The following is a 27915-nucleotide window of genomic DNA, read 5'->3' on the forward strand; positions in this document are numbered from 1 at the left end:
TCATGCAGCAAATTTTGGTGTACTATATTTCTCTGAGAACAGAATGACACTTCACCTAAGTACACATGATCATGTAGTTAAGGTGCTGGTAAAATTTCAGATCACATAGTCTTTTTTTTTTTTTTTTTCCTTTTCAAGAGACATTCATATAAACCAGTGAGCTAAGGCTGACCACATGAACCCGTCATCATTTCAAGATCTTTTCACACTAGGCCAAAACAAAAACAGACTTCATCTTTTCTATTGTTGGACCACACAAGAATAATCCACCAGGCAGACAACTTTAATTCTCTAAATGCAACAGGGGCATAGATTTTCTCTAAAGCGGGGTTTTAATATCCCACTACTGTGGTCATCATGGCACATGACTTGGCAACCTTACCGTTTTAAAAAAAGGTATTATCCAAGGGAGGTACAGCACTATGCCTGTTCTGTTAAAAAGGCTGTCCTGTGAGCAGCTTCTTTTAATTAAAAAAAGGGGAGTAACACTTACATTTAAGAGACCACAGCAGCAGCACACTTTGCTTTGTCTTATTTACTGATCAAACCAATTTGGCCATAGCATTTCGTTCCTCTCTTCCTTTCTAAAATGGTGGTTGGAATGCAAGGACTGGTCAGAGAGAGAAAATCAAATGAAGAAGTGAGAGAAATGAAGTATACACTTGGGATTAAAGGGCTCAGGAGGGTACACATTTTTAACGGAGTATAAACAAAAACATTTCTGCAAATTCTTTTCAGCAAAGTCCTGCGCCTTGCGAGTCACAGAGAGGGTCTTTAACAATCATTGGAAACCAAAATAAAAAATAAAAAAAAGTTTGAACTGACAATTGCATGTTTTTACCGTAAGAGGCAAACCGGGATTACACTGGGAAACAAAATAAACAATTCAACTGGACCAACTGAAGCACCATAAGATCTGCTCGTCAAGTATTATATATCAAGTGAATAGTGATTTTATGACACTAACAGAGGCTAGAGGCCCGTCGGACCCTAACGACAGCTAGACACTGGAATGATTCAGAGTGAGGAAATAACTCGCTGTTCACTAAGAATTGCTTTCATGTGCATTCAAAAAACACTTTGCTTTCCAAGCGTGCCATCCGGGAACACACTACATGACTGTTCTGATGACGACTACTGAGAAAACTGAGAGTCAAGCGTGCAAAGCATCTTAAAAGTAAGAGTGCCATTTCATACGCTCATGAAAGTTGAAAACTCATGAAGATCAGCACATTCACTTTTACTCTTGGAAAAGTCTTAAACACGAGAACCCTACTTTTAGAGAAACGGTTTTGTTTCACCACTGGTGCTCAACTCAGTCATTTTCCTCTTACTCTTAAATACTTGCACTTCAGTGTGAACACATCATTGTAGCATTTGGGTGAATTTTCAAAATACATTTAAATCTGGTTATATACTCCAAACTAGTTACTTTAATGTTCCATTGATTTGATTGTTATGAAGTCCACACTAAGTTACACGTAACTGCAGAAATTCAGTTTTTGGAAAAAGATAAAAGGAACTGGGGAAAGTAAAGACAAAAATAGACCATCCATACAGAACATGACACATCAAATCCCTCAAACAACGCATAGCTTCTCCACAGGTAAAAGTGAGGAGGATGTCACACACTTCTCTATCTGATACACGCACACACACACACTCACACACACATACATACACGCACACTGTGGGTCCTAAAAGGTCCCCGACTGCGTCCATACCCCTGAACCCTGTAAATTTCGTTGTGGATAGTGCTGTGCTCCAGAAGCTGTGAGATGTCTCGAGTTAGCCTGACTGGGTCTGTCTGTTCTCTGGCTGTGCACTCTAGATGACTGAGCCAATCTGGAGCCATGAGCACCTTGTGAGTGTGGTACTGCAGTGCTGTCCATTTTAAGGTGGCCTCTGGTGGGTAGAGAGAGAGCAGCAGCCAGGGAGCTGTCCAAGAGTTTAGCTTTAAGGCTTGAGGTGTCCATTGCACCTCCACTGCTGCTGTGAGGATGAGGCGCACACATTGTTGAGTCCACTGAGGAGATAGATACTGTAGAAGAGGACGGGCTTTCTTGGGTGAGCGGGCTATGTGTGGGCAGCTTTGAAGAATAGTATCCTGGCCCGCCAGAGCTGCAGAGGGGAGGGGAGGGGCTTACAGATGGACAGAATGGAGAAGAGGACCTCTGCTGGTCATAGGCTGGGCTTTCCAAATGCTGATGGGATTCAGGCTGGAGAGGCAGCATCTGCTGGATGTGCATTAAAAGACAGGTTTAATCTACAGGTTCCATAAAAAAAACTATTAAACAAGACGACCATTTTCAGCATTTATAAGAGTAATAGTAATAATAATAATAACAACAACAGTTTCTTGAGCTCAAGATCAGCATACATACATACACACACACTTATGCAAGTCTTTGAAGTATACTCCATTGTAAGTCTATGTGAAAGACGTGTTTAGAATCAGAGCATGGTCATTGTCTAGGTGGCTTTGTTTTCAAGTGCACATTTGCTGTTCTCCTGCTGGTGTTTGCATTGCAGCGGCTCCCCCATTCTGGATTGGGGTTGGGGGATATCGCCTGTATTCGTCATACGGTTGCATGTACCAAACCAAGATGCCAATACAGTGATGGCCCGGTAAGAATACATGTTTATTATTAGGCCTAACACACACACACACTTATTTTTTGCCTGAATACTTGATCAGCAGTCTTAAAACAAAATCTTAATTACTCCAATATTTTGATTTTCATTTTAACAGATTATGAATTCCATAACATTTTCTCAAATCTTTTTTTCCTCTGTGCATTGTGAGTATTCTACCTGATGGGGGTGAATCGAAGGACTTTTTAAGGGGGAGGCCAGAGATGAGCTTTGAAGATCAAACCTGTCCATCTCAACAGCATCTGGCAAGACACAGAGAATTAGTCAAGCTCTCCTCTGCTCAAGCGTACTTGACTGTTACTGAACAGAAAACAAACATTTTTAAAAATTCTAATCATACCAGAGCTCTTGTCACAACTGCTGATTTGGTCATTAAATCCAGCATCTCCTCTTTTAAGGGCACGTTCTATGTTTAAGTTACCCCTCAGAACACGCTCCAGAGCACCTTGTCCTTCCCTCAACCGCTCAACTGATGTAGGGACCATCCTGATAGACAAACACAAAGTCACAATCATGATGTCTATTCATTAGCAACCTGAGAATAACTGAAACAAAAATATATTAAACCTAAATGAAAAAAAAAAACCTAATCCTGACAGGGAAGCAAACGCATCATGGGGAAAAAAAAAGGTGACAAACACGCAAACCCTAAACACCAACAACCCTTTCACATTGGAAAATCTAGGTGATCTCTTTTGATCTCAAAAGATGATTTTTCACCAAAAGTTTGCATATATGCACTGAGCGAAACTGTTGACTTAATTTGTTATGAAGAATCTGTTCTTTTCTCACCAGTGGTTGGACTCTGGTCCACTAAGAACTGTGGTCTGTGTGTGGTTTCCAGACCTGATGCCAGGAGGACTGACCTCCTCTATCTGTGGGAAAGCTTGGTGTTCTGGAGAGAACGAATTGTGCGGAGAGATTGAAGGCTGAAAATGCATGCGCGGCTGTCCTGGAGACTCTGTGCGAGGGCAAATTGAGATGAGGTTTGTGACGTGGGGCGCTGGGTCTCGTGGACCTTTCTTTCTTTCTCTGTACTCCAGCAGAGAGACCTACATGGAAAGAAAGTATGTAAGTGTGACAAAAAAATTCAAATGAATAACCAATGGGCATGCAGTTCTTTCCTTCAGCGTAATTTCTTAGTACACGCATGCATCATAACATTTCACATTCACGTAAAGCAACTCATGCATGATCAATTGATAGAATGACATCATCTATAACTTCAATGGATATGATAAAGACACAGCATGCATTATTACTCAACACAGCTATCCAAAAAAAACGCAACATTAAATGCTTGTATTATCCCAATTAAAAAAGTAAAAAATAGAACAACTTGCAAAGCTAACATCAGACCATGAGAAAAGATTTTTTAAATTACGATTCAAGACTTCTTAACAACGTCAAAAAAACCCCACACAAACATAGATATATTCACCATGAGAATTGCTTTTAGATTAGACGATGAAAGCACTGGTGTCTTTGAATGAATACAACCGGCTCTGCAGCAGTTAACTTTTTTTTGGCTTAATTTGCTCAATGCAGATGAAGGAGTACATCATCTGGAGATGCAAATGTTATGGACATGCACACTTCTAGATGGAGGCCACTTATATGATATTCACCATGTTCTGCCCTGGCTTGAACTGGCCTCTTACAGCTAATGCCTGGTACCCAGACAAGCCAGCCAGCTGACTACCAGCACTCACCATGACCCTCTGCCTTGAGAAAAGGGTGGAAAGAAAGATTTTGCAAGAGTTTTTAAGAGCGAAGAGGAGAAAAGAAACAGGGAGCAAATCAAAGACAGAGCAAGAGTTTCATGCAAGACAGAGGACCACCCTTCACGATTTAAATGTGTATAGGAGAAAAAGAAATTCAACCGTCTAGGCGTTTCCAAGCTTTTAGAATAGTCATTTTGAAATAAACAGCAGTTATTTCTATACATTACACCAAGTTACAGAGTTTCTCCACTCAAAATTAAAATGTTGTCAATCACTCACCCCCATGTTGTTCCAAATCTGTGCTTCATGCGTCTTCTAAACACAATTTAAGATATTTGAGATGAAAACAGGAAGGCTTGTGACTGTCCCATTGACTGCCACGTAATTGACAAGGCCCAGAAAAGTCAGTGGCTCAATCTGAATGTTATGTTTTTCATAAATTCTCCTCCCCGTCTCTCCACATCACTGTTGCGCCATTTTGGAGAGCATCCGCTGGACGCAAACTGTGCACACTTTTCTGTGTCATCTTTTATAATCCTCTGAGCCTTGACAGTAATAATTACTTGGCAGTCAATGGGACAGTCACAACAAGCCTCCTGGTTTTCATCTAAAATATGTTAAATTGTGTTCAGAGGACGAACGAAGCACTGAAGTCTGGAACAACATGGGAGTAAGTAATTAATGACATTTTTTTTATTTTGGGGTGGAGTAACCCTTTAAAAAATATTCTCTGTTAATTACACTTATAAAGATGGGATGATGCTAAGGGAGAAACACATTGGTAGAGTAACAGGGTAAGAACACCCTACAAATAATTAAACTGAATGTCAGTGTTAATTTCAACCAAATAGTTATAATGTTGGACATTGATTTATAAAATTTTGACTTTCAAACAGAATATCTTTAGGATTTAATTTAGATGGTATTGGGGGAAAAAAGTTTTAATATGTAGTGACAATTTAAAATACACCCTTGGAGGAAGATGCCCCAGTTAGGATAAGTGTACCCGTAGTGGTCATCCTACCCCCTGTAATTGGGCAAGATGGTCCCCAACTTTTATGTTCTACATAAAATTCTCTTTATTTCCTCAATAATAAAATTGGATAACACATTACCATCATCCTGCACATATTAAAGGAAAAACAAGCAACTTGGCCGTAGGACTTGCCTTCTTCTTCTGTGGTGGATTGCTAGGATGGGGGGATGTGCTGCGCTCTGAATATCCACCTCCAAACTGTGTGTCCAGATACATTGAGAGAGAGCCAGAGCTAGACCCCGCTTCCATCAGCAGCCCCTGGCTGCACATTGTGCTTAAGTCGGAGTCAGCTGTGGACAAGCCTCCCTCGGATTGTGGAAAGTGTCTGTCACTCATAGGAGCAGTGGGTAGATTTGCATTGAGGGGAGAGCAGGTGTAAATGAGGTTAAATTCTGTCCTAAAGGCCTGTGCCTCGCTGGCGTGTGAAACCAAGGAAGAGTCACATAGACTGGACACAACAGCTGAGCTGCGGGGAGTCCCTCCACCAGATCCATTCAGAGAGTCTGGAGCAGCAAGTGAGAAGTCATCTGACACAGGAGCAGGGCTTCCCCGGCTTGTGGAAAAGTCAGGGAAGGAAGTGACCCGTGAAGTGAAATCTGGTCGCAAACAGGGCTAAACAGGGAAAAAAAAAAAAATGAGATCATTAAAACAGAATGAACAACTTACCCATCAAAATAATTTGAGTGTTCATCGGGAAAGACTTTACAATGCCCATTAGTTATTGTTGGTTAATACATTAATGTTACCTACAATGACCAACACATTCGTTAAAGTTTTTATTAACCCTGTTAGCTCAGTTCAATCAAAAAATATTAACACATGCTTATTGGCAGTGTTTTTTAATTAAAAAGAAATTCTCAAAATCTCAATTTTAGTCAAACTACTTCTACATCTTTAAATCCAAACTTGAACATGCGATTACAATCAAGCAATAACACTTTCTTGTTTGTGTTTGAGAACTTAAACTTACTTCTGGAGTCAGAGATTCTGATCTATGGACAGGAGAGGCCTCAGGAGAAGAGATGTTCTGTCAAAAAGAACCAAAGTTGTAAGTCATATATGTGGCTTTTATGATTTCTATTAAGACAGCAAATCTCTACAAGCCGTATTGAGAGAACTCCATTTAGCATGTGTGTGTGTTCATTTGTTCACCTCAAACTGTAAAGGTGTATTGCAGCGGCTGGCAGGTCGGGATGTGAGAGGAGAGTAAGAAAGCATGGTAGCATTCAACTTCTCCACTTCCCCACCTAAATAAAGTGAGCAGGGAGTCATGAGCGAATGAAGAGGAGTCATGGGAAGTTCAGAGGGCAGAGGAGGGGTGATGGGGGACAATGGTCGTAACAAGAGTTCAGAAGGTGGAGCTGCCGTTTCTGATGAGCACTTCAATTTCCTCTTCTTAAATGGTCCTGTCAGCTCTGAACAATGGGCAACATAAAAAAAACACTAGTTAAAATCCCAAATCTATGATCCCAAGGCTTGTAATTCACACTCTGCTATCTAAACAGAGTCATAAGAGCCATTACCAGGTTTGAATGGTTGAGAGCTGCTTGTGCTGCTGGTGTTACTTTTGTGAGAAGAATTGGACTCTGTTCCATCTTCCAATAGGCCAGATAACATGCTCTCATCCATTGCTTGTTTCATCCACCTCTGCTCAGAAAGACACACACAAAGCCATGCTGTGTAGCAACAATAATATATATATATGAGCCACAATAAAAACTTGAGGTCAGACAAACAAGTCTTTGCGAAATTCAGAGTTTAAATCTATGCTAGAGAATTGAAAAAAAATTTTTTTTTTCTCGAATGTCACTGTAGAGCAGTGCATTTATATTAATTCACTTGTTCGGTAAGTCATTCTAACCTTCTTGCAAGAACCATATGCAGGGTCAATCATATAGGGTCGCCGGCGTCTTTCTGGGTTAAAAGGTGAACCAAAACGAACATAGTGTTTGGGGGTAGTACAGATGAGAGGTGAATGAGATAGTCCTGGCAGCATGTTGAGGGTAGTGGCCAGGACTGTAGGGTCAGTGGTGATGCGTAAAGGGCGTTCCACAGACTCCTCCACCCGCTCTGGAACCTTGTCATTTAACCATTCAGTCACCAGGTACTTTAAAAGAGAGAAAAAAAGATGTTAATAATACAATACTACATTTATAGCTCTAAAGCATAGACAAACACAATCAAGTCACCTTTATATTCATAAAGTACCTTATACAGAAATAATATAAAGATTATAGATGTATGCATTTTTTTGAAGTCACCACAACATCAAAGAGGAATATTTTCAACTGAATATTTGAGTATTAATTGGACAGCAGGTAAAATAAGTATTGAACAAGTCACCCTTTTTCTCAGTAAATACAAACTTTTGACAAACTTTTCACTAGATGCAGGTAACAACCCAAGTATTGTGCAAGTTATGTGGAACAAATTGGAATGACACATGAATAAAGTGAGGTCCAAATCTGTAAGGATTAGAAAGCAACTCTGGCCCTTGCGAATGGAAATGAATATTAGCTGGTTCAGTCCCAACACCTACATTAACAGGATGATGAAGAAGAAACAAAGATGGTCAGCAAGACAATGATCCCAAACACAGCTAAGGGAACTCTCAATTGGTTTCGGAAAAACAAACTAAAGCTGCTAGCATGGCCCTGCCAATCACTTGACTTGAATCCAACAGAAAAATAAGAAATAAAGTGAGCCATAGAATTTTCAAAATCAATAACATCTCTGATGAAGTGTACTTCTATCCTTCCCTTAAAGGAGCGTGTCACTCACATGACATTGCAGCTTTTAGCAAATGACAAATCAAACCATTCAATCAATTTCTAAGCTACATTTTTTACTTGTTTGAAAAGTCGCTTCACTTGGATATGCCACCACAACACAGAAAAAAAAAGACAACAATCTAACCAATTCCTGATGGAAATACCGCACTAAACACCAATCGCAACTTCCTACTATGTTGTTCATGCAAATACAACACTGACACGATGAAAAAAGTGACAAGAAGATTTTTGATAGCATATTGATTTATAGAATTATTAATTAAGTTCATACGATTCCTTCATTTACCTTTGTAAAGAAAGCTCATTGATGTCTATTTCCGCTGTCTCAGACTAGGACATCTTAATCCTATATCACCCACTTCTCTAAAGCTAGTGGGGAAACGAGTCGACGGTGCAATTCGCAATCTCGATGCTAGATGCCGCTATAATTTACACAACACTGCAGTTCCCCTCATGATTGCAAGAAAAAACATGACAATTACCACGTGCAGAATGGTAGTGCAAGATGAGCTCACCTTTTTGGTTTTTGGGTATCTGACATTAGTCTTACTACCCATCCCTGAAGAGGCAGTTCCACAGAGTTCCCCATCCTGGAGACTCCCACAGTTTGGAGCTCCCTCTCCCTGGCCCTGCTCCCTGAGGCCTGCCCCTGCGCTGCCTTCTTCACCGCTCACCAAAACTCCCTCTGCCGCTTGCTGAGAAAGAGCCTGCCGCTGTCTTCGAGCACGCTGGGCTGAACTGGAGCGGTACCTGGAGATGCGGCTCTTAGGACGTGGTTTGGAACTACGGGCAGGTTGCGCTTTAGGGGCAGGACTGGGTGTAGCAGGGGGCTTTTCGGAGTCAATGTCTGTTGTTTCCTGATGAAGAGGCAGTAAAAGCGTCTAAAAACAACCATTTTGAAAAGCAACCAAGTTCAAGTTGAGAAAAAAAGAAAACATTAACTACCACGACAGCGAAGGACGTGCGCCTTGTACTGATCCCTCCACCTGCTACTGTATTTGGAACACAGTTTCCTGCTGTAAGTGAGGGGACTTCTGCCTCGGCCGTTTCCAGTTTGGTTTCTTCAGGTGTAGCCTGCGCCGTGCCTTGACCACGTTTCTTTCTTCTATCAAGGTTCTCAAACATGTGCATCATGGCCTCTGCCTTCCGTTCTTCACGAGACTGAGGGGCCAAAAAGAAAAAGTGGTTGATATAGTGAATATAGGGCCCTTTGAAATCCATGCATCTATGCTTTTTTCCCTCCAAATTCCTTTTTATTTCCCACTGTAATTTTTCTTTAGCGTTTTAACATTCAGTTTTAATGATGATATTACATTTTGGTAACCAAAATTATGCCCAATTAGTTGAAATCACGAAACATAAAAAAAGTTTAAAAAAACAACTGCATTTTGATTAAATTAAATATATTTATATAAATCAAAAATGTATCATGTCTAATCCATAATTAAAACATAGGGCCCTATTACTGTAAAAAGTTCTGTTCATCCAGAAACAATTAAATAAAAAAAAAAATGGAAGTAATCAAATTAAGGCATAAAACATTCTCAACTTAATGTTTGTACAATTCCTGTTCTTTTTTAATAAATGAAAAAGGATTTACATCTTCATTACTGTTCTCCTCTAATTAAAGCTTACACGTTTGTTTGGTATTAGTGCTCCATTCTCATCTAACTCCTCTTCTCCATTCTCCAACTTCACCCTGTCCATAAGAGCATCCTGTAGCATAAAACAAGATCAGTTTCATCATCATGTGAGATAATCATCATCATCATCGTTATGTTGCAAAGCAGCTTCAAACTTGTTTTTCCATGAACGCACACCTCTGTATCGCTAACTCCCTGTGTCTCATTTGCATCTTCCAGAAGGTGGTTGCTCTCATCAGATGCACCAGTTATGAGCCGGTCCCCTTCCAATTCTCTGCGGCGGGCCCGTCTCCTCCGTGTTTCTGCTCCAGGCAGGGCAAAGTTTGAAGACTGGGGGGACAGCAGTTGAAGGGGGCGGAGATTGTGTCTCTGCACAGGACAGTCCTGATTGCCCTTATGACACGCACAATCCACTTTATAATTACTGTGGGGAAAATCAGAGGAAAAGCGTCAGTGCACATCACAACAACTCAATTTCCCAAATTATTTACAATCATCAATAGATTTCAAAAAATGACTAACCAGCAGCTAAACTCGTAGTCAAAGCCGATTGTGACTTCTGAATCTTTTGAAATTTGAGCAACAGCATAGATACACAGGTGAATCATCCCCTCGGCTATCATGTGCCGCACCTGTGAGTTGGTGTGTACAGGACAAAAATAATATAATATGAATCAAATTTAGTCAGGCTGGAGCTGAGCAAAGAAACTACGAACAAATACGGTTTAACTGAAGCAACCCTACGTTAATAGTTAGCATTCAACAAACGAGTCTCACCTCAGCATTGGGTGTGCATGATCTTCTGATAAACCGTGCATCATTGCCAAATGTTCGGGCATCCACACACATCTCTACTTCATTAAACTTAGAATAGAACAGGACAAAAGGATATGGCCTGCAGTAGAGTCAACAGAAGAAATTAGGAAAGACTCTCAATTTGCTACACACACACACACACACACATACACAAAATTATTATTATTATTATTATTTATTTTCATATTACACAATTTACCCTGATTTAAATCTAATTAAGATCAACTAGGTGTTCAACAATATACACAGATGCAACCACACATACACACTTACTTTTTGAAAAAATGTCCATTGACTTCAAACTGTTGTCTGAGCATGACTTTGCCTCTATACTCAATGATGAGTGTTTCGGGGTCCAAATTCCGTGCAGCTCTGAGAGTCTTCCTGTGTTTCTGCACACGTGTTACACGGCCCAGCTGTAACTACACACATTAAATACTTGTTAGAAATGGTACTAAATAAAAAGATTCAATGAAAATAGCACACTACATTTAAACCACAATTCTCAATTTAGCACATTTTTTAAATAATTACTAGGAATACATACAAATAAAACGTAAACAAATTATGCCTGATTATTTTCAAAGATTATCACTGAACAACAGATGGGCATTTAACTCTTGCTTATTAGTAAAAGTGTTATCTGCGAGTTTAAAATACACCACCCATGTTTCTAGTGCCAGTTTGTTCCATTGCTGACTATGTGAGCTCGTGGAAGATTAATATTTACTTGTAAATATATGACGTCTTTTCTCTACACTGATTAGATCCGGTTCTTTCATTCGAGTAGCCGAGTGACATTCCAGCAGCGCTGATACAGGAGTCCAACAGCATTGGTATTTTTCATTGTTTGTGTTCCAAATAAGCTTTCAGTCTGTATGTTAGCGGTGGTCGTGTTTCACTGACCCTTTCTGCCGGTTACACTGTTACACCATTAGGTGGTGACAACCCATCTTTAAAAGGAAATCACTGACTCCGATTACTCCATTTAGGAACAAAACACCACTTATGCTGTGTTGCTCATGCTTTTATTTTGTTGGGAATCATTTTCTCTGGTGTACCCCCCGCCTTTAAAAACACGATGCAGATAATTAAGACCTCACGAACCGAGGACCTGCGAAACCCATCTATACCTGCATTTGCGAGCCCAACACAGTGTTGTTGCAAGCTAGTTCTGTTCTGTTAATGGTGTCCATGGCGACAGTAGATGGGGTGGGGGACGAGTTGCCATTGGCACAGTAGTGTTTGAGGAGGTTCTGCACGTCAGCACTATACTGGTTAGACAGAGCTTCCTCATACTGGTCTGTCCACTGCCGAATTCGAGTCTCCCATCCTTCTGTTGTATTCTCATCCAGAACACTAGCCTCAGACGCAGAATTCTGCAATAATGAGAGGGCGTGTTTAATAAATGTTTATCCGGTTGATTTTCTTCTTTGTAATGACTCAAGCTTATTCTTAAGTAGAGGAAGATCTCTTCACGATTTTTGTGCATACCTTCATTCGCATGGATTTTCTGGAACCCTCTCTGTACGCCTGTAATGAAAATATCTTTTATTGCCATCACATAATACAGAGATGATGGGAGAGCGACATGAACATGATTTAAGCTCCAAGAGAATTTACAGCTCAGTTATTTCTCACATTTGTTGTCTTTGTCATGTAAGTGGTGTTCTACCTTAACCTTCTTGGCTTTAGGAGTAGTGCGTGTCTTCTCTGTGCTCTTCTTTCTCTTCTTGACTTTGTTGTGTTTGACTCTTTTGACAGTGAGAGTGATGCTAGTGGGTGTGTGTTGAGTTGCCGTGTACGACACAGCGGAAGCTGACATGTCCTCATCTCCACTCTCTGTAGCGCTGCTCTCGCCCACTGTAAAGACAGATAGAAATCAAGCTCTAAACCCAGCATGAGAGAATACTGCCACTGGTGAAGTTGAGACGAACCAATCATTTCTCCCTCACGGTGATAAATTCACACAATCGGAAGAAAAGTAACATATGAAATCAGCCAGTGTTGAGTAGCAATGGACAGATGTTATCTGGATTACGCAGAGTCTTTTTTCATCCAAATTATTTGGGCTTAGAGGTTCTCAATTATATTACATTTTTACAATGAGTTTACCTTTTAAACCGTTTTAAACTTTGAGACAAGGCTTTGTCAAGCCAACATAAAAGTTTATGTTACAAAGGCTGTAAGCACATAACTGAGTTTCAAGTTTCAGAATTGGTTAACTTTACAAAGTTACTAAACTAAAAAACATTCCAGTGACCAGTGTTTGGCACGTTACTCTTAAATACAAATAATACATTTAATTAGTTATAGTTACAAGTAACTTCTCACAAATATTATCAGTTACATTTGTCAAATAATTGGGATGTCTCATTAAGAATAAATATAAACAACTCAAATATAAAAAAAAAAACAGTGCAGCATTTTATTGTCAGTAATGGTAATGGAGCTGTAACGGGGAAAACAGCAATTCATTTGATTACTAGTTACTGAAAAAAAAACTTATGCAGTTAGTAACGCTATTTATAAAGCTGTAAAATAACTTGAGTGGAATAATGACAATATCATTTGGATTTTACTCGTATTTGAAATCTAAACTGTATGAAGTACTTTGTAAATGTAGGTGCCTTGACCACACCGTTTTAATGTCATTCACTGGTACCTTTAGTTTAAATCTGAATATCAATAAGTGATTTAGCGTAAGATCATGTTAATTTTCATCCAAGAGAGTCTTACCGGAAACATTCTCTGCTTTTCTGCGCTGCCCATCCAGCCCTTTCTTCTTCTCCAGGCCCCTGCAAGAAGAATTCTCCTTCATTACTGATTTTCTATGCATTAAAGGAATACCCAAGTGCCATATAGAATCAGGTTATTGGCTCTTAATAAGGTGAACCACTGCTTCTGTTCATTCTTGGCTATTCATTTGTTTGAGAGGTGAAAAATAAAAGTTTTACCAGACAATAAAATATAAGCTTGGAGGAACATATTGACATTTCCTGTAACCGTTGGCTATAGCGATGGACGGTATTCGACATTAAATATTTTTTTCTGATATTAAAAGCATATTAAAGCATTTAAGTCACCAGATTGTATTTTAATTTTCTTCGCGTCTTCTTCGTCATAGTGTGACAAAACCATGTCATTCTTAAGGCCGTTTCACACCAAGCGAGATGCGAAAGCAAATCAACAACTAATGTTACTTTCACACCCAGCACAAAATGTGCTCACATTCTGTTCATGTCTGCGCGGGCTGACCAGCAATGCTTTTTCCTCAGATGTGTGTCTGAAGTGCTTGTAACAACTTCTGAGTGTGATTTATAGTTGATTTTGATTCTATTATAAGCACATGCACTCTGCGCGTTTAATAATGCCACAGTGCTTACTGTCATTAACAACCTTTTTTGTCATATAAATATAATGAGCTGCACACAGAAAATGTGTCATATTCACGTCTATTTGCTTTCATATTTCATGTGCAGAAATATATTTCACTCAATTTTTTTAATACAAAAAAATAATCTAGTTAACACGCTCTCATGTGAAAGAAAACGGACACTCCAGTTCACATAATAGAGAATTATATTAAGAACGAACTGTTCTCAGATACCAAATATAACAAGAATTCAGCATCCACTTTTTGTGCAACAGCAGCTGCTCCAAGCACACGATCTAAGCTCAAACTTGATTGGACGGCCAATTTCATCGCAGGGCAACGGGATAAACAAATTGACGGGACGAAAAGAAAAAAAATTTCCCACCGTAAATGCTCATAGCTGGTGTGAATACCACAGGGATCTATCGTTTTATTTCAAAAGCATCATCGTGCCAAACATTAACGCACAATTTTCCCGCTTTGGGGTGAATCGTTTGGATCAAAAACCGCTTGTGATTTACACAGCACAATCTGAAAGAGATCACCCACCTGCAACTCTCACACTTAATGAGGAAGCCATCTTGCACTAGACGGCATTGACACCAAGAAGGTGGAATTGCTCCTTCCACCACCTCCTCCTCCTCAGATGAGCTCTCACTGTCAGCAGAGTTGTCTGGTTCATTGGTGGGAAAACAGGTTCGCGATCGTCCCAGAGTGCCAATGTGTTCCGAATGGGAGAAAACGGTCTGGGAGAGTGGGGAGGCAGGAGGGGTGGGAGGGGGTGGAGCTCCATAGTTATGATCCTGACAACACACAACGGAAGACTGTTGCATCTTCAAACAACGGTGTTCAGGCACAACAAAAGAGAAAAGGAAAGAGAGGGGGAGAGAGAGAATGAAAGGTGGGGAGCAGGGGAAAGGGGTAGGAAGAAAGAAGAGGCGGGAATGAAAAACTAAAAAACGTGGCATTCAAAAGTAAACAATACTTAATGTAGCTAAAAATGTTTTGACTTAATTAAACAAGAGCATAAACCTAAAAAAAACGTTGTTTAAAAAATAAGAAACAATACTGCATAAGTCAAATGGCTTATGAAACTGCATTGGATAATAGCATATATATATATATATATATATGATTAAATGCAAATGTAACATATTGATTTGCATTTCTGTTTAAGTCAGGTTTTGACTTTGTGGTTTTAGAGTTACAATAAACTCAATTTCGTTCATGATCAATTCACTTCAATTTTATACTGTGCACAAAGACTGGTGGAACTGCAATTACAGACGTATCACCATGCACAAGTTTATTAAACATGATTCAGCACCATGCATTATTGAGATGCTATTAGGTTACACAATGACTACGATGACAATATGATTGAACTATATTTTCATTAAAAAATGAAAACAAGAATAAAACGACTTACAGCATAGGGAAGTCCCCCGTATCCATGACTTTGTGTGTTCCCACAGCTGCGACTCGAGTAATTCTTCTCATTTACTGCTGGGCTCGCTTCAACTGACTCAGGACTGGAAGAAAGAAAGATATTTGAGAAGCTTGCCAATAAAACTGTAGGTATATATGTAGATGTGGTTCTCTCCAGATGACCAGGGCAGTGCTAAACGGTGGTGGATCGGCACAGGTCCAGTCAGAAAAGATAGACTGGCTGCCAAAGCAACGCAATGGGCTGAGAAACACAGGCCCAATCCCATTTCTACCCCTTACCCCTACATTACCTCATACCTTCCGTTTCACCCAGATTTTTCTGTCACTCCCTTACTCCAACACCTCTGTAAGACTTGGGCCACATCGCCCACCATAGGTGTGTTAAATAATAATGGTGCGACATCAATATTGATCACAATATGTGTGCACAGCCCCGTCCTTCAGCAAACACTAGACAAGATAAACAACTGCATTATAAAAAAACACAAAAAAAAACCCAGAAGGTGTGAAAGCAAAGAGGATGAGTTCTGAGCTACTGCAGCTTATAATCTTTATGCTGCCATATTCTGGTTGGTCCCATAATGAAGCACTATTACTTAGTTCTTTGGAAGTCAAGAGGAATGAAAAAGTACAGTGATCAAAAGCAAAAAAAAAAAAAAAAAAAAAGTGAATAGGTCCTTTTAATCTTTTATCAGCTAATGACATAAAACCAATCGCTTTTTTATAAAACTTTAAAAAAAGGGTGTATGCTCCAAACTAAATATAATGCGAGGGAACATCAGCTAAACATTTTAAGGCCATTAAGTAAAGAAAAAATTAATTACAAAGAAAAGGGTATGGGAAGAATGAAAAGCTTGTACAAAAAATTGTCTTAAATGAAATTACATGTTGAGTTTTTGACATGGCAGCTGTTCGTTTGTAGCAGCGACCGATTGATTAGCCATTCAGTGTCAGAAAAGGATTCAGTATGAAAATTCTTGCACATACTTATAACTACAACAACAAAGCACAATTTAACATAAAATTTACAGAAGTTAGAAAATAATTATTTTTGGCCATTTGAGAGACCCGATTCTTGTAAAAGACATGTTTTATACTGCCTTGCTGCAGAAGAGAATTCAGAACATCAGATCCCAACTGGAACATTATATGTATATGTTATAATAAATGTATTAATAGAGCTGTTGTAATTATTACTATTATTATTATTATTGTCTTAGTTGCATTTTAATGTATTTTTAAAAATAAAATGAGCAGCTGACGACATAACGCATCAGTGCAGATTTGAACTTTGACCCTGACTAACGCTGTTTAAAGAGGCTACATGCAACTTGTGCGTTTATTAAAAAACATAACGATTTGCAGTTATTTACTAATCATTCAGTCATCACACAGTAACCAGCAACAGCCACCCTTCCTCTTCTCTCGCTGGCAGTGCTTGTAATGATCATAGAGTCTTTCTTGGACACTATTAAATACCTTTACACTGCAGACACGTTTGCTGCATTAGTGCGCGTGTCCATATTTGATCACATGACATTACTGTTCGGCATAATTTATTCTGCCTTTTCAGTTATTCGAACACCAAAAGGCCAAACAATTTCAGTTGCATCCCTATTTTATTTATAAATTGTTTCTATTGCCTACCTCATTTGTACGTCGCTTTGGATAAAAGCGTCTGCTAAATGACTAAATGTAAATGTTTTTTTTTTTTATTGAGGTATGCCCAGCTATACTAAACAAAATAAGTTATTTACTCACTCAACTAATTCATTTGCATTCACACTAACTACATTTCATACTTTTAACCATGGAAAAAAAAAAAGGCAGTGAATAAACAACTCCCATAATCTCTTTCACTGAAAGCATGTTTTGGTGCCAGACCCCATTCTTGGCCAGCGTTCAGTTATGTAGATTAAAGCCAGTTTCAAACTGACTCTGCATTTCCGCAGGCCTGACGTAACAGGTTTTGTTGCATTGTGTTATGTGACTGCAGTCCAAAGTAAACTCATTTTGAGCTGTGACAGCCCACGGCTGGGGTTGATCTTACTTACTCTGATCCAGCGGCCATATCGGTGTAAGGTGTCTCAGGTGTGGTGACTCCCAGTGTGATTACTATGCTCATGACGTCAAGCGCAGCAACGCAGGGAAGGGGATGGGGGGGGAGGGGGTGAGGGGAGGGAGAGGGGGGGGAAGAGGAGAATCAAGGGCTCCTAATGGCAGCAGTGAAGCACTCCTCAGATGGGGCGCTGCTATACCACATCACGCACATCAGGAGTCCTGAAAGCACAGAACACAATAAAGAGAGGGACAGAGGATTCAGTACATATAGGTGCAAACGCTTCCCTTAAAACATGTCAAATTGCAGCACCCACAAAAAGAAATATCTATGCTGCTCGGCGCACGTTCAGCTGTTCTTTTTAGACACTATTCATATTGGATTTGGTTAATATACGGTGTTGTATAGAACTCGAACGAATAACATGATTAATGTAGTCATGTTGAAAAATGCTGAAAAACATGCAACAACAACAACAACTGCCATGGCTTTTTGCAGCAGGCTTCTCATTGGACATATATTGGCTGCATACAGTAAATATACATGACTTACTCGGGGGAATCACATGTGATCAGTCTGTCTGTTTAGGCTTTGGAAATCTACTGTACAAATCAACACGGTCTCATTGTTCTTATTCTGTAGCCTATACATGCAAGACGTGTAAAACCTTGTGAAAAAGAAAACATGCAAATAGCACGGCTGCTGCATTCCTTTGAGGTTATGCTTGTCTATATCTCTGTATTACTTTTGAGGAATTGACAAATGTGCCGTTTAACACAATTAACACTACACTCTGCAGACCTCAGCTAATCCGGCTAGTCTTCTACAGTGCGCGTTATATCAATACGCTAAATAAAAGTGGGTAATAAAAATGTGTTAAAACTATATTTCTATTACAGTTTGGTTTTTAAAAAAAACATTAAAACAGTGGATGTCAAAACTTGCCATGATGGATTTATTCAAAGGTTAACGGTATTTCACATGTAGCGTGTAAATATCCACATTATTTTCTTCCTCAGTCAAAAACCGTCCTGGGTAGTAATTTACACTGTAGTATATGAACAGCAGCCTGAATACTGACAAACAATATATATCTCTCAAGAATTTCTAATAACAATGATATATTACTATATACCTTTCAGTAAAGCTGAATTAAAACCAAGTGTACTTTAAATAAGGGATATAGAACTAAATGTAACATTGTCTTGAAATTAAAGAAGGGCATTTAATAGAATACTAAGCATGTGCTGCAATAATCACTAATTAAATTTACTGTATTTAGCAACACTGTATGTATACCACTAGCACTTTTTGAGCAACGCTGCCGTGCAACTTTAGTTAATGTTGCTCTTAACGGGCAACCAGATGAGACACAGGCCCCATGACAAAGCATCCAGATGGAAATCTGTTAGCCATTCTCAATGAAAAAGTGTTCAAACAACACGCTCAAAAAAGTTGCTCTGTGTATCGTCAGCCTTAGAGTCCAGAAGCAATTATCTTATTCAATTTAGTACTCTTATGGCACAAGAATTTGGACGCTGACTGTGACGTAAACGCTAAGTCTGTACGTTGAATAATGCCTGACAAAGCTCTAGCGTATGAGGTTGTCCTCTGTTTGTCTTGAGTATGATATAGACTACTAATAGATTTTAGTCAGGCTAGCGATATTTTAATCTTTGACAGGGATGAAATCGAGGCTGTGAGGGATAGAAATGCAGTGCGTTCAAAGGATTGCTTTGTTTAACAACACGCCAATTGTTCAGCGTAAAAAAAATTAATAAAATCTCCGTAAGAGCTTAAAAAGTTGTGGGTTTTGAAGATGATGTGATCTTGGGCCTTTATGACCTTTTTACAATGAACAAAAGACTAAACGCATGTTTTTATCAGTGTAAAAATTTATGTGGCATTCATTTCCATGGGGGTCTAACTGAGTGCTACAGATCAGTACAGTACAGCAGGGTACGAGCCCTAATCCAGCTTGCGCTTCCTTACTTGATAGGAATGGTGTATGAAGGAAACTAGCGGTCAACGATGAAGTGTGACGATAAGCACAACTCTGCCTCTGCCATTATAAAAGTGTAATAAGGCTTAAGAGGAAACACAGACAAAAACAAACACGTTACAAAGTCATCGCTGTACTACGGGAAGTTCAAAAAAATATAAAAGTTAAACATAACTTTGTGCTTAGCCAAGACTATATGACCAGGATCAAATAATAGATGCATGAGACCATGAATGCCTGCTATATATATATAAATAACATTACCCAAAACAAAGCATAGCTCATGTTTAATCACATCAGACATCAGAGCCAGAGGAAAGGACTAGCCGAGCTTGAGGCGCTCTAAGAGGATCCCTGTGATCGCATTGGAAATTTTAAAATAGGTGCTATCTTTATAAATAAAGCACAGATTTGGCACTACATTGAACTATATTCTCACCTGAATAACTAAATCACCTGAAAATGTAACAGCTTTTGGGGCAATGACGTTTTTACAATGACGTTTAAGTCCACAAGAACAGATAAGAATGCATTTTGAGAAACTATGTAATATAGAATTAGAATATAAAATATAAAATTAGAAAATGCACTGTTATATGATGTAAATAAGCCTCATTGACAGCAAAGCTGAATGAGTAAAAGACGCTGTGAGGTTCCTAGTCAGCCCAGTCAGATTTTGCAGTGAGTTTAGCTCCACCCTTTTGGTACTGTGCTAGGAACCCCACCAGATTTTGGTACCATTTATAACTGATAATGGAAACGGACATAATTGTATAAAATACTGTACTGAACCACTCAGCGGATATGAGCCATTAGACTGAATGAGGCATAACATTTAAAACAGAATTTAACCGTTTTAACCCTGAGGCTGTGCAACAAACATTCATTGTCTTTAGATGTCTGGACATAACCCACTACAGCACACGAAAAACAAAACCATCCACTGACTGGAATTTGAATTTCTTTAACAAAACATTCGATATTAACAAAATTTGTCTTCAACAAACTCATGAATTTAACTAAATGTCAATTGGAATCTATAACCTTCCCAAGTTGCACTGAATTCAATCTTCAGTGCTAAGATATTGCAGTTCAAACAAGTGTTGCTAGTCTGTTTTGTGACACTTTCAGCATTCGCCATTTGATTTTTCTCAGTTTTTCTCGCAACTGAAATGAGAGCTAATAATGAAAGAGTTGGGCAACTATTTGTGGTAACATTTAGATTTTTGGTTCATCAGAACAAAAAAAAAAAACCTGACAACACTGTAAAAAAAACAAGCTACCCAAGCAGGAAAGTCCTTGTATGACACTCCTTCACCCCGTCTTTGAAATCTAACTAAACCTCACTTGCTGTTATTCAAAATCAAAATGAAAATAACAGACCTTTGTGTTTGTTACCACATACAAATATCTAAAACTTATAAACTAAACTTACAAAATAACTGCTAAAAACAAACAAACACAACAACATTTGAGTAATACTTCGGAAGATGCATTAATACTAAGAAATACTTGTATTAATAATATTAAGTATTTTCAATAAGTATTTTCAAAATACAAATACAATACCAATACTTTTTCCTTTTGTTACTGGTCAAGACAGATACCTGTATTTTAATTGCATTTAACAATATTGGTTAAAGGAACTATGGCCTGGTTTCATAGACAGGTCTTAGCCTAAGCCAAGATTAGGCCAAAGTTAAATGAGGAGATTTAAGTAACATAGCAAGTGTATTAATGGTGTGTATCATTAAGACAGAACAAAGGCACTGACATGTTTTAAGATCTGATTTTAATTTAGTCTAGGACTAGGTTTAAGACTCATCTGTGAAACCGGGTGTATGAATCCTTAGCTTCATTTGTTTTGTTTCCTTTTCGTTATTTTTGTACTTAATTACATCAGTTAAGTTTATTCCTTACAATGTTCAAGCCATCACTCATATTTCACCCAATTTAAAAGCATAGCACACATTCAGATCTGCTACAGTGCAGCAGCGCGTCGTCTCTCTCTCCTTATCTTTACTATCAAATATGTGCATCCTTTTGCTTTCTTCGTTATCAACATGACCAAACTACAAACTTTACAGCAATATCTGTGAGAAAGGATGTGCGTGTCCCGGCTTGCTCTCAGCCACTCAGTGTCGCTTGACTTCTACGCTTATACATGCATGAATTAAATTTATGTTCAATATTCTATTAAATAGATACATCAGATTAAATGTCTATGAAGTAAATATATGATTCTTCCCTTTGCTTGTACTGTTGTCTGTGTTTCTTTGTCTAGACACAAACACTGTGTGGTATTGGTTTGTGGTAACAAAGTACTTCAACAAGAAAGAGAGCATGGGCAGAATATTGGGCAAAATACTTGAAAAATCACGCTAAGTTATGTGTTGAATAGAAAAAGTAATTGACCAATTGCCAGTTGCTTTGTTAACAGGAAAACTAAAAGCCAGAGTCCGTGAGTTCACAAAACCAGACATGAGAGCATGACTAAATCTGGCACAGGCTAAAAACTCTGAATGCAGGAAATACCCTGAGATCAGGAATGCTGGAAATATCCCATCCTCGTGACATCATATTTAGGCAAATAGACTTGTTCCAATGCAATCAGGACACATCAGGAATGCATTTACAACCCAAATGGGATTATTTTGGCAGCATTATATATTTTTTATTGATTCGGTAAAAAACAAACCGTTCTACGTCTATAAACATGCTGACCATTTGTGATAGTACCTAACTACATTCTCTCTGCCAGCAAGATGACTGACCCACCCTTCCCAAATACCTGAGGAAAAAAAATGACAGGAGCTAAAATGGCTGCACAGGGCTCACAGAACCTTGCCTGACAAAGTGTACGGATACCACATTAGATGCAGACGCATGCCTTTCAGTATGAATACATTGTTTATGCTACTAAAATCTGTTTTAAGATTGTGTAGAGAGAGAGAGAGACGGAGAGAGAGAGAGAGAGAGAGAGAGAGAGAGAGAGAGAGAGAGAGAGAGAGAGAGAGAGAGAGAGAGACGGGGAGAGAGAGAGAGAGAGAGAGAGAGACAGAGAGAGAGAGAGAGAGAGAGAGAGAGAGAGAGAGAGAGAGAGAGAGAGAGAGAGACTAACACTCTAACACATCTGATTGGTTGAAGGACTCTGAAACCATCCAATCAGGAAGCAGAAGAGGAGCAGGCATCTCAGCAACTGTTTTTCAGTCTCAGTACATGTAATAGCACAGGAGCTAAAGGCCCGAGAAAACCAAAAGCAAACAGCATTTTCTCTGTATTTTCAACATTTAGAATAAAAGCAAATACACAGAAATAAAGATTTTCCTTTTAAAATGCATTAATCACAATCAGCTCTAATGGGTGGGTTCAGGAATAGAAACCATCTCTAAAATGAGGCAAGATAGAGCACACGTATAAAAGAAATATCTGATTAATTAAACCTACAAACATTTGGACAAAGATTGATTGAATGATACATTGATAGAAAAAAAACATTACAAGAGTGTGTATGTGTGTGTATATATATATATATATATATATATATATATATATATAATTGTCATTACATCTCTATTTGTGTTACAGGTTTAGTGAATTAGCATATTCAGATAAAACTCCAGTGCTTTCTATATTTTGATTCTAAAATTCTCCGTTGTATTTAATCTATTTTCATATATGCTAAACCTAAAAAAAGTTTTGACTTTCTAAGCTTGTCCTTTGTCTCTGGACAAAGACACACATTGACTTTAGATAACAAGTTGGGTGAGTCACAGAAAGATCAGGTTTCACATAGTTCAAGGCGGACGAAAATAAAACCTGAAAACATACTAGGAAAATGTCGGACAGGCCCAATCATATGCTTGCATTTGCCAGCAATCTCTTCAAGAACTACAAAAAGACATTTCCCTTCTGAGGTCTTCGAACCAGATCCACACACACACACACACACACACAGCTGTTTTTAAAAATCTAAATATTTATGTACATAACCAGTCATCATTTTTACTGAAGCTTCCAGGCTTCCACTCGATCAGCATTTACAAAAAAAAACATAACCCATGTCTACCGGTTTCCCCACAAACACTATTCTTACGCAAATAATTTAATAGTTTCATTTACACTACAGTCATGTATTATATGAGCCGGTCCATGCAAATAGCAGGTGGATACCATTTCAAGAATGTGTGAATTCTATCAGGCACTATTATGGACAGTCTTTGTTTCGGGTCCTGATGATATCAAATTTACCAGCGAGCAGACAAACAGGACAGTATGCTGCCAGAGAACCTCGACAATAATCCGTGCACGTAAAAGTAACCCTAAGTACTGAGGACGCGGCCTTGCCACAACAGCAGGCGTTTCCTCACGGTTCATTTTACACGAACACAAAATGTTACTTGTGTAACAGCGTTTCGAAAACTGTGTGTGTGTATGTGTGTGTGTATATATATATATATATATATATATATATATATATATATATATATATATATATATATATATATATATATACGCGCTATCCGCAGTGACGTGAACGAATTTAGTCTAGATCCACTCGTTCTCGATTGCTTTCTCTTCCTTGTCGTTTCCACTCACTTGTTGTTGAAATAAAAATGGAGGCTAAAAAAGGAAAGGCGAGTTCCCCTTAGAAATACCACCCATTTCTCATGGATGGAGTTGGGGGTTGGTTGATGGGGGAGGCGGAGGTGAAGAATGGGAAAAGCAAGTCACGGTTCTCGGGGTTCGCATTATTTTCGCTTCCAAAAGAAAACACACAGACCAGATCAAGAAATTAGAAAAACACCATAAAGTTTTCTCATGGTCAACAAGATGAAAGGTCTATATCAAAAACAGATGCATGTATATACACATCAGAGCAGAGACCACTGCTCAACAGGATATCTGCTTATCCCGACAAACTATCTTCTTTTAGAACGGACAAAAAATAAATAAATCCACTTCGTAAGTCCATCAAAGTGCCTGCATAAAGTTAAACGAAGCCGAGGCACACGGTGAAGCGCCTTCATACAGTGTTCTCCGAAAATGCAGTGGATAAAATTCGATTCTGACAAGCACGGATGTTGTAAATACAAACTCTGCCATGTCTGTTTTCACATAGAAACTTGATTAACACAAGAACAAGTGAACTAACACCAAAATGCCCCGAGTCACAGTTTCTGCCATAAAACCTTCATCATTTGCCACTCTTGTTATTTTCAAAATAAGATCACTGGAGAAGAGCGATTTGGGGGCATTTTGATGCATTACTTTAAACCGTACTAGCTTTTAAGACAGCCTCTCTCGGCTAAGCTAACGGCTAACTAAAATGATACCTTTCCTCACTTTGATAGATAATTCGCTATGCTGAGCGGCACGTATGCCGTGGACGCGATAAACGTGCAAACCATAAGACAGGCGGCATAACGGCAGGCCTGTTACTGAATGTTTACAGCGGGAAAAAAACAGTTCTTAGCACGAGGTTCTTGGCAAAGTGTGATTGTGATTATGGCTACATCAAGCTAACATGCAGATCAACCAACACGGTGTTACATCATTAAAATCATTTCATTTGATTCCTTAACGTGACAGCAGCAACGATCAACGAAGAACAGTTGAAACAGAAACGCTACATTGCGTGTTGATAAACAAGGGCTGATAAACTGAGCTCCCAACTTCTGCATCAACTTTGCCCAGTTGATAAAAAACACAAGCCATTGCCACCAAAACCTTCGTGGAAATAACCAAACGCCTTACCTACAGCGTCCTTCCGGCGTAATTGAAACTCAAACGCCTATTGTAGGGATTTAGTGTTCTTAAAAAATCCAACATCGATGTGAGGCAGAACAGCAGGCCTTCTCTTGCAACCTCGGTGTTTCCTGTGAACTGTAAACCGCGAGGCTCTCAGGCTATCTTCCAAACTTCTCAGTGTCCCTTACGCAAGAGTTGAAAGTTTCACATTTTCTCCCATTTAAGACACTGTGCGGTCTTCAAATGCTCACGTTGAGCTGCTGAAGAATACATCAACATACAATGTTATTTTACAAAATTATAGTCGATATTTATATGGGTATGTACAGCACTTGGTGATTCAAGACTGTGATTCAATCTCATGTCCTTTACATTTGCAGTATTGCCCATCCCCCTCTCTACACCGGCATCGACCGCGGCTCCCAGCGTAGCCTACACACAACCAGAACACGGGGTTTCCTCCACGGCGGAGCAGGGGTTCGTTACGAGGACGGACTTCCAGCTCCAGCCCGCGCCCTCTGCCACGCCATAGGGTAGGAACGTGTCAATCGCCGTAACAAACGGGAACGCGAATATGCCGTTGGATCGTCGCGTGGCCGACCGTTGTCGTAGACAGAAAAGAGGCAGAGCCTTATTTTTTTGTAGGCGGCTCGCTTCTCCAGTCAGCATTTTGCAGCGTGAGATGGCGTTGAGAGGCTGCGGGAGTGTGTAAGTCTGGAAGACTAACAGCTAGTTAAAATGGATACTCTCCAAAGAAGGGACGGAGGATTTGTGGGAAACTGTCGTGTTACTAAATACACACGCCGCGGAGCTCAATGGTCTTTCATATAAGGAATTATTTTTTTCTTTTATCCGCGTAAAAGGGAATAGCAGTGTTTCTGTTATACAGCTGTAGCAGCACGGGGTCTCCTGGGCGCTATCGCAGGGAGCGCGATACTAGAGCGGCAACAATACTGTGAGGAATATATGAGGGATCCAGGATCGGACTGAACGTTTGGTTCGGTGCAGGATTTTATTCTATCCGAAATATTAGCCCAGTTGGCGAACTGTGGTTTTTCAGTTTAAAAAAAAAAAGAGGACGGCAAGGGAGATCAAACATGGGCCAAAATTAGAAACCGCGCCACCAACAAACCATATTAAACCACTTGCCTTACAGTAAAGGGTTTAAATGCGATTTTTTTCCCCGCCGATAAAAGGTTTATTTTAAGAACAAGTCGCTTGAGGATTATTGGGAAGCGCACGCACACTTGAAGCGCTGACTCGAATATAGTACATGCTAGAAGTAACAAAGGAAGGCTAAGCGTGATACCTGCACGCCCTCGGTGGTGTTGAACTCGACAAAAACGTCGCTTTACTCAGTAGCTAATGAAACTTTTCAATGGCAACCCCCACTGCTGACCAGATATCATCATTTATTCGTAGTTTTTCACATTTCAGGGCCGTCGTGTTTCGATAGCAATAAATTGCCAACTCACTAACTTACGTCGTCGACTTCACCGAGCTGTATTGTAAAGACCACAGTTTGCGAAATAAAAACGTTTTGTGCGAAACGCATTCAAGTACACTCATTTTCATGACTAGATTTAATATACGCATAGGCTGTATTTTCACATTTTTATGGATAGAAAATTTATCTGCATGTGCCTCCGGCTGAAATCTGGGGCTGCGCGCGCAGCTGAAGAGGGCGGGCGTCCGTGTAAAATACATTTATATAAGTGTCGTGTGATTTGTGTGTGCTCAACTTATAACAGAATTAGATATTTGTTTTTAAGTAGCCTACTGGGGTTTGATTTTTATTTTTTTATAGGTATTTGTTGAATTCTTACATTCTGTCTAAAAGTGCAAATCAGTACAATAATAAAAGACAACGGACATCTTTAATTTTTACTTTACTAGTATATTTAATAGTTTAACCACCATGTCTGCCCGAGACAAAGACTCCCTTTAATATATCTTTTCTAAAATATTGTCCATTACATATTTGAAGCTATTAAAATGAAATGAGCAAATATATTTAAGGTATCACATGTCAAGCTTGTCCATGTCCGAATATAAATCTAAACGATTTTGAGATTTTGCATATTATTGAAAATTACATCACTTTTTTTTTTTTTAAATAGTGTTTTATTGTATTTTGAGACATTTAAAAGTTTAAGCAAGTTTTTAGTTGCCGCTAATTCTTTCTGTCACAGTTGCATTGTGATTTTTTTGTCTAAATAATAAATAGAGCATCCAGACTTGCAGACAAAATTCTAAGATGAAGAACACAGAATATATACCTGTAAATATCAACATCTTAAATGTTTATCTGTGGTCATTTCACTTGTATAGAACTAACTTCAACAACATTTTGGTTATTACATTATTGCCGTTACGTAAGTGAATTAGTGCTGATAGTTTCCTGCGTTTATGAATGTCTGTGTGTGCCTTGACTAGACGAGAGCAAGCAGCTGCAGTCTGTGAGGAAATGACTCAAAATAACATAAACGTCAATCTGGACAACTCGTTTCTCAAAGCAGATGAACATTTTACGAAATCAATGGCAATTGTAGTAGCATTCGTTTGTAAAAAAAAAAAAATAGATGCATATAATAGATATGATTTGTGTGATA

At 39.0% G+C, this 27915-nt stretch overlaps 1 protein-coding gene across 6 annotated transcripts; it reads right to left on the bottom strand.

Moving 5' to 3' along the window:
• setd5 (SET domain containing 5) lies at positions 1–27915 on the bottom strand. Of its 6 annotated transcripts, none has more exons than XM_043242385.1 (26): positions 25676–27915; positions 25310–25563; positions 17546–17771; positions 15472–15574; positions 14592–14875; positions 13406–13464; positions 12342–12529; positions 12161–12199; positions 11800–12045; positions 10940–11088; positions 10628–10745; positions 10373–10482; positions 10028–10274; positions 9843–9923; positions 9153–9368; positions 8723–9064; positions 7277–7522; positions 6939–7062; positions 6568–6830; positions 6386–6442; positions 5548–6027; positions 4284–4376; positions 3448–3707; positions 2996–3141; positions 2815–2897; positions 1–2237 (listed from the first exon to the last, which is right to left on the bottom strand). In XM_043242385.1, exons 3-26 carry the CDS (start codon positions 17614–17616, stop codon positions 1698–1700), a joined length of 4545 nt encoding a protein of 1514 aa, XP_043098320.1. In that variant the 5' UTR covers positions 17617–17771; positions 25310–25563; positions 25676–27915; the 3' UTR covers positions 1–1697. The 6 variants fall into 6 exon arrangements, with proteins under 6 accessions (XP_043098320.1, XP_043098321.1, XP_043098323.1 ...); XM_043242386.1 differs by adding an exon at positions 19543–19637 and having other exon boundaries at positions 25310–27915; XM_043242388.1 differs by having other exon boundaries at positions 14592–14845; positions 25310–27915.

Source organism: Puntigrus tetrazona, chromosome 6 (assembly GCF_018831695.1).
Source record: "Puntigrus tetrazona isolate hp1 chromosome 6, ASM1883169v1, whole genome shotgun sequence".
NCBI classification, from domain to species: Eukaryota; Metazoa; Chordata; class Actinopteri; order Cypriniformes; family Cyprinidae; genus Puntigrus; species Puntigrus tetrazona.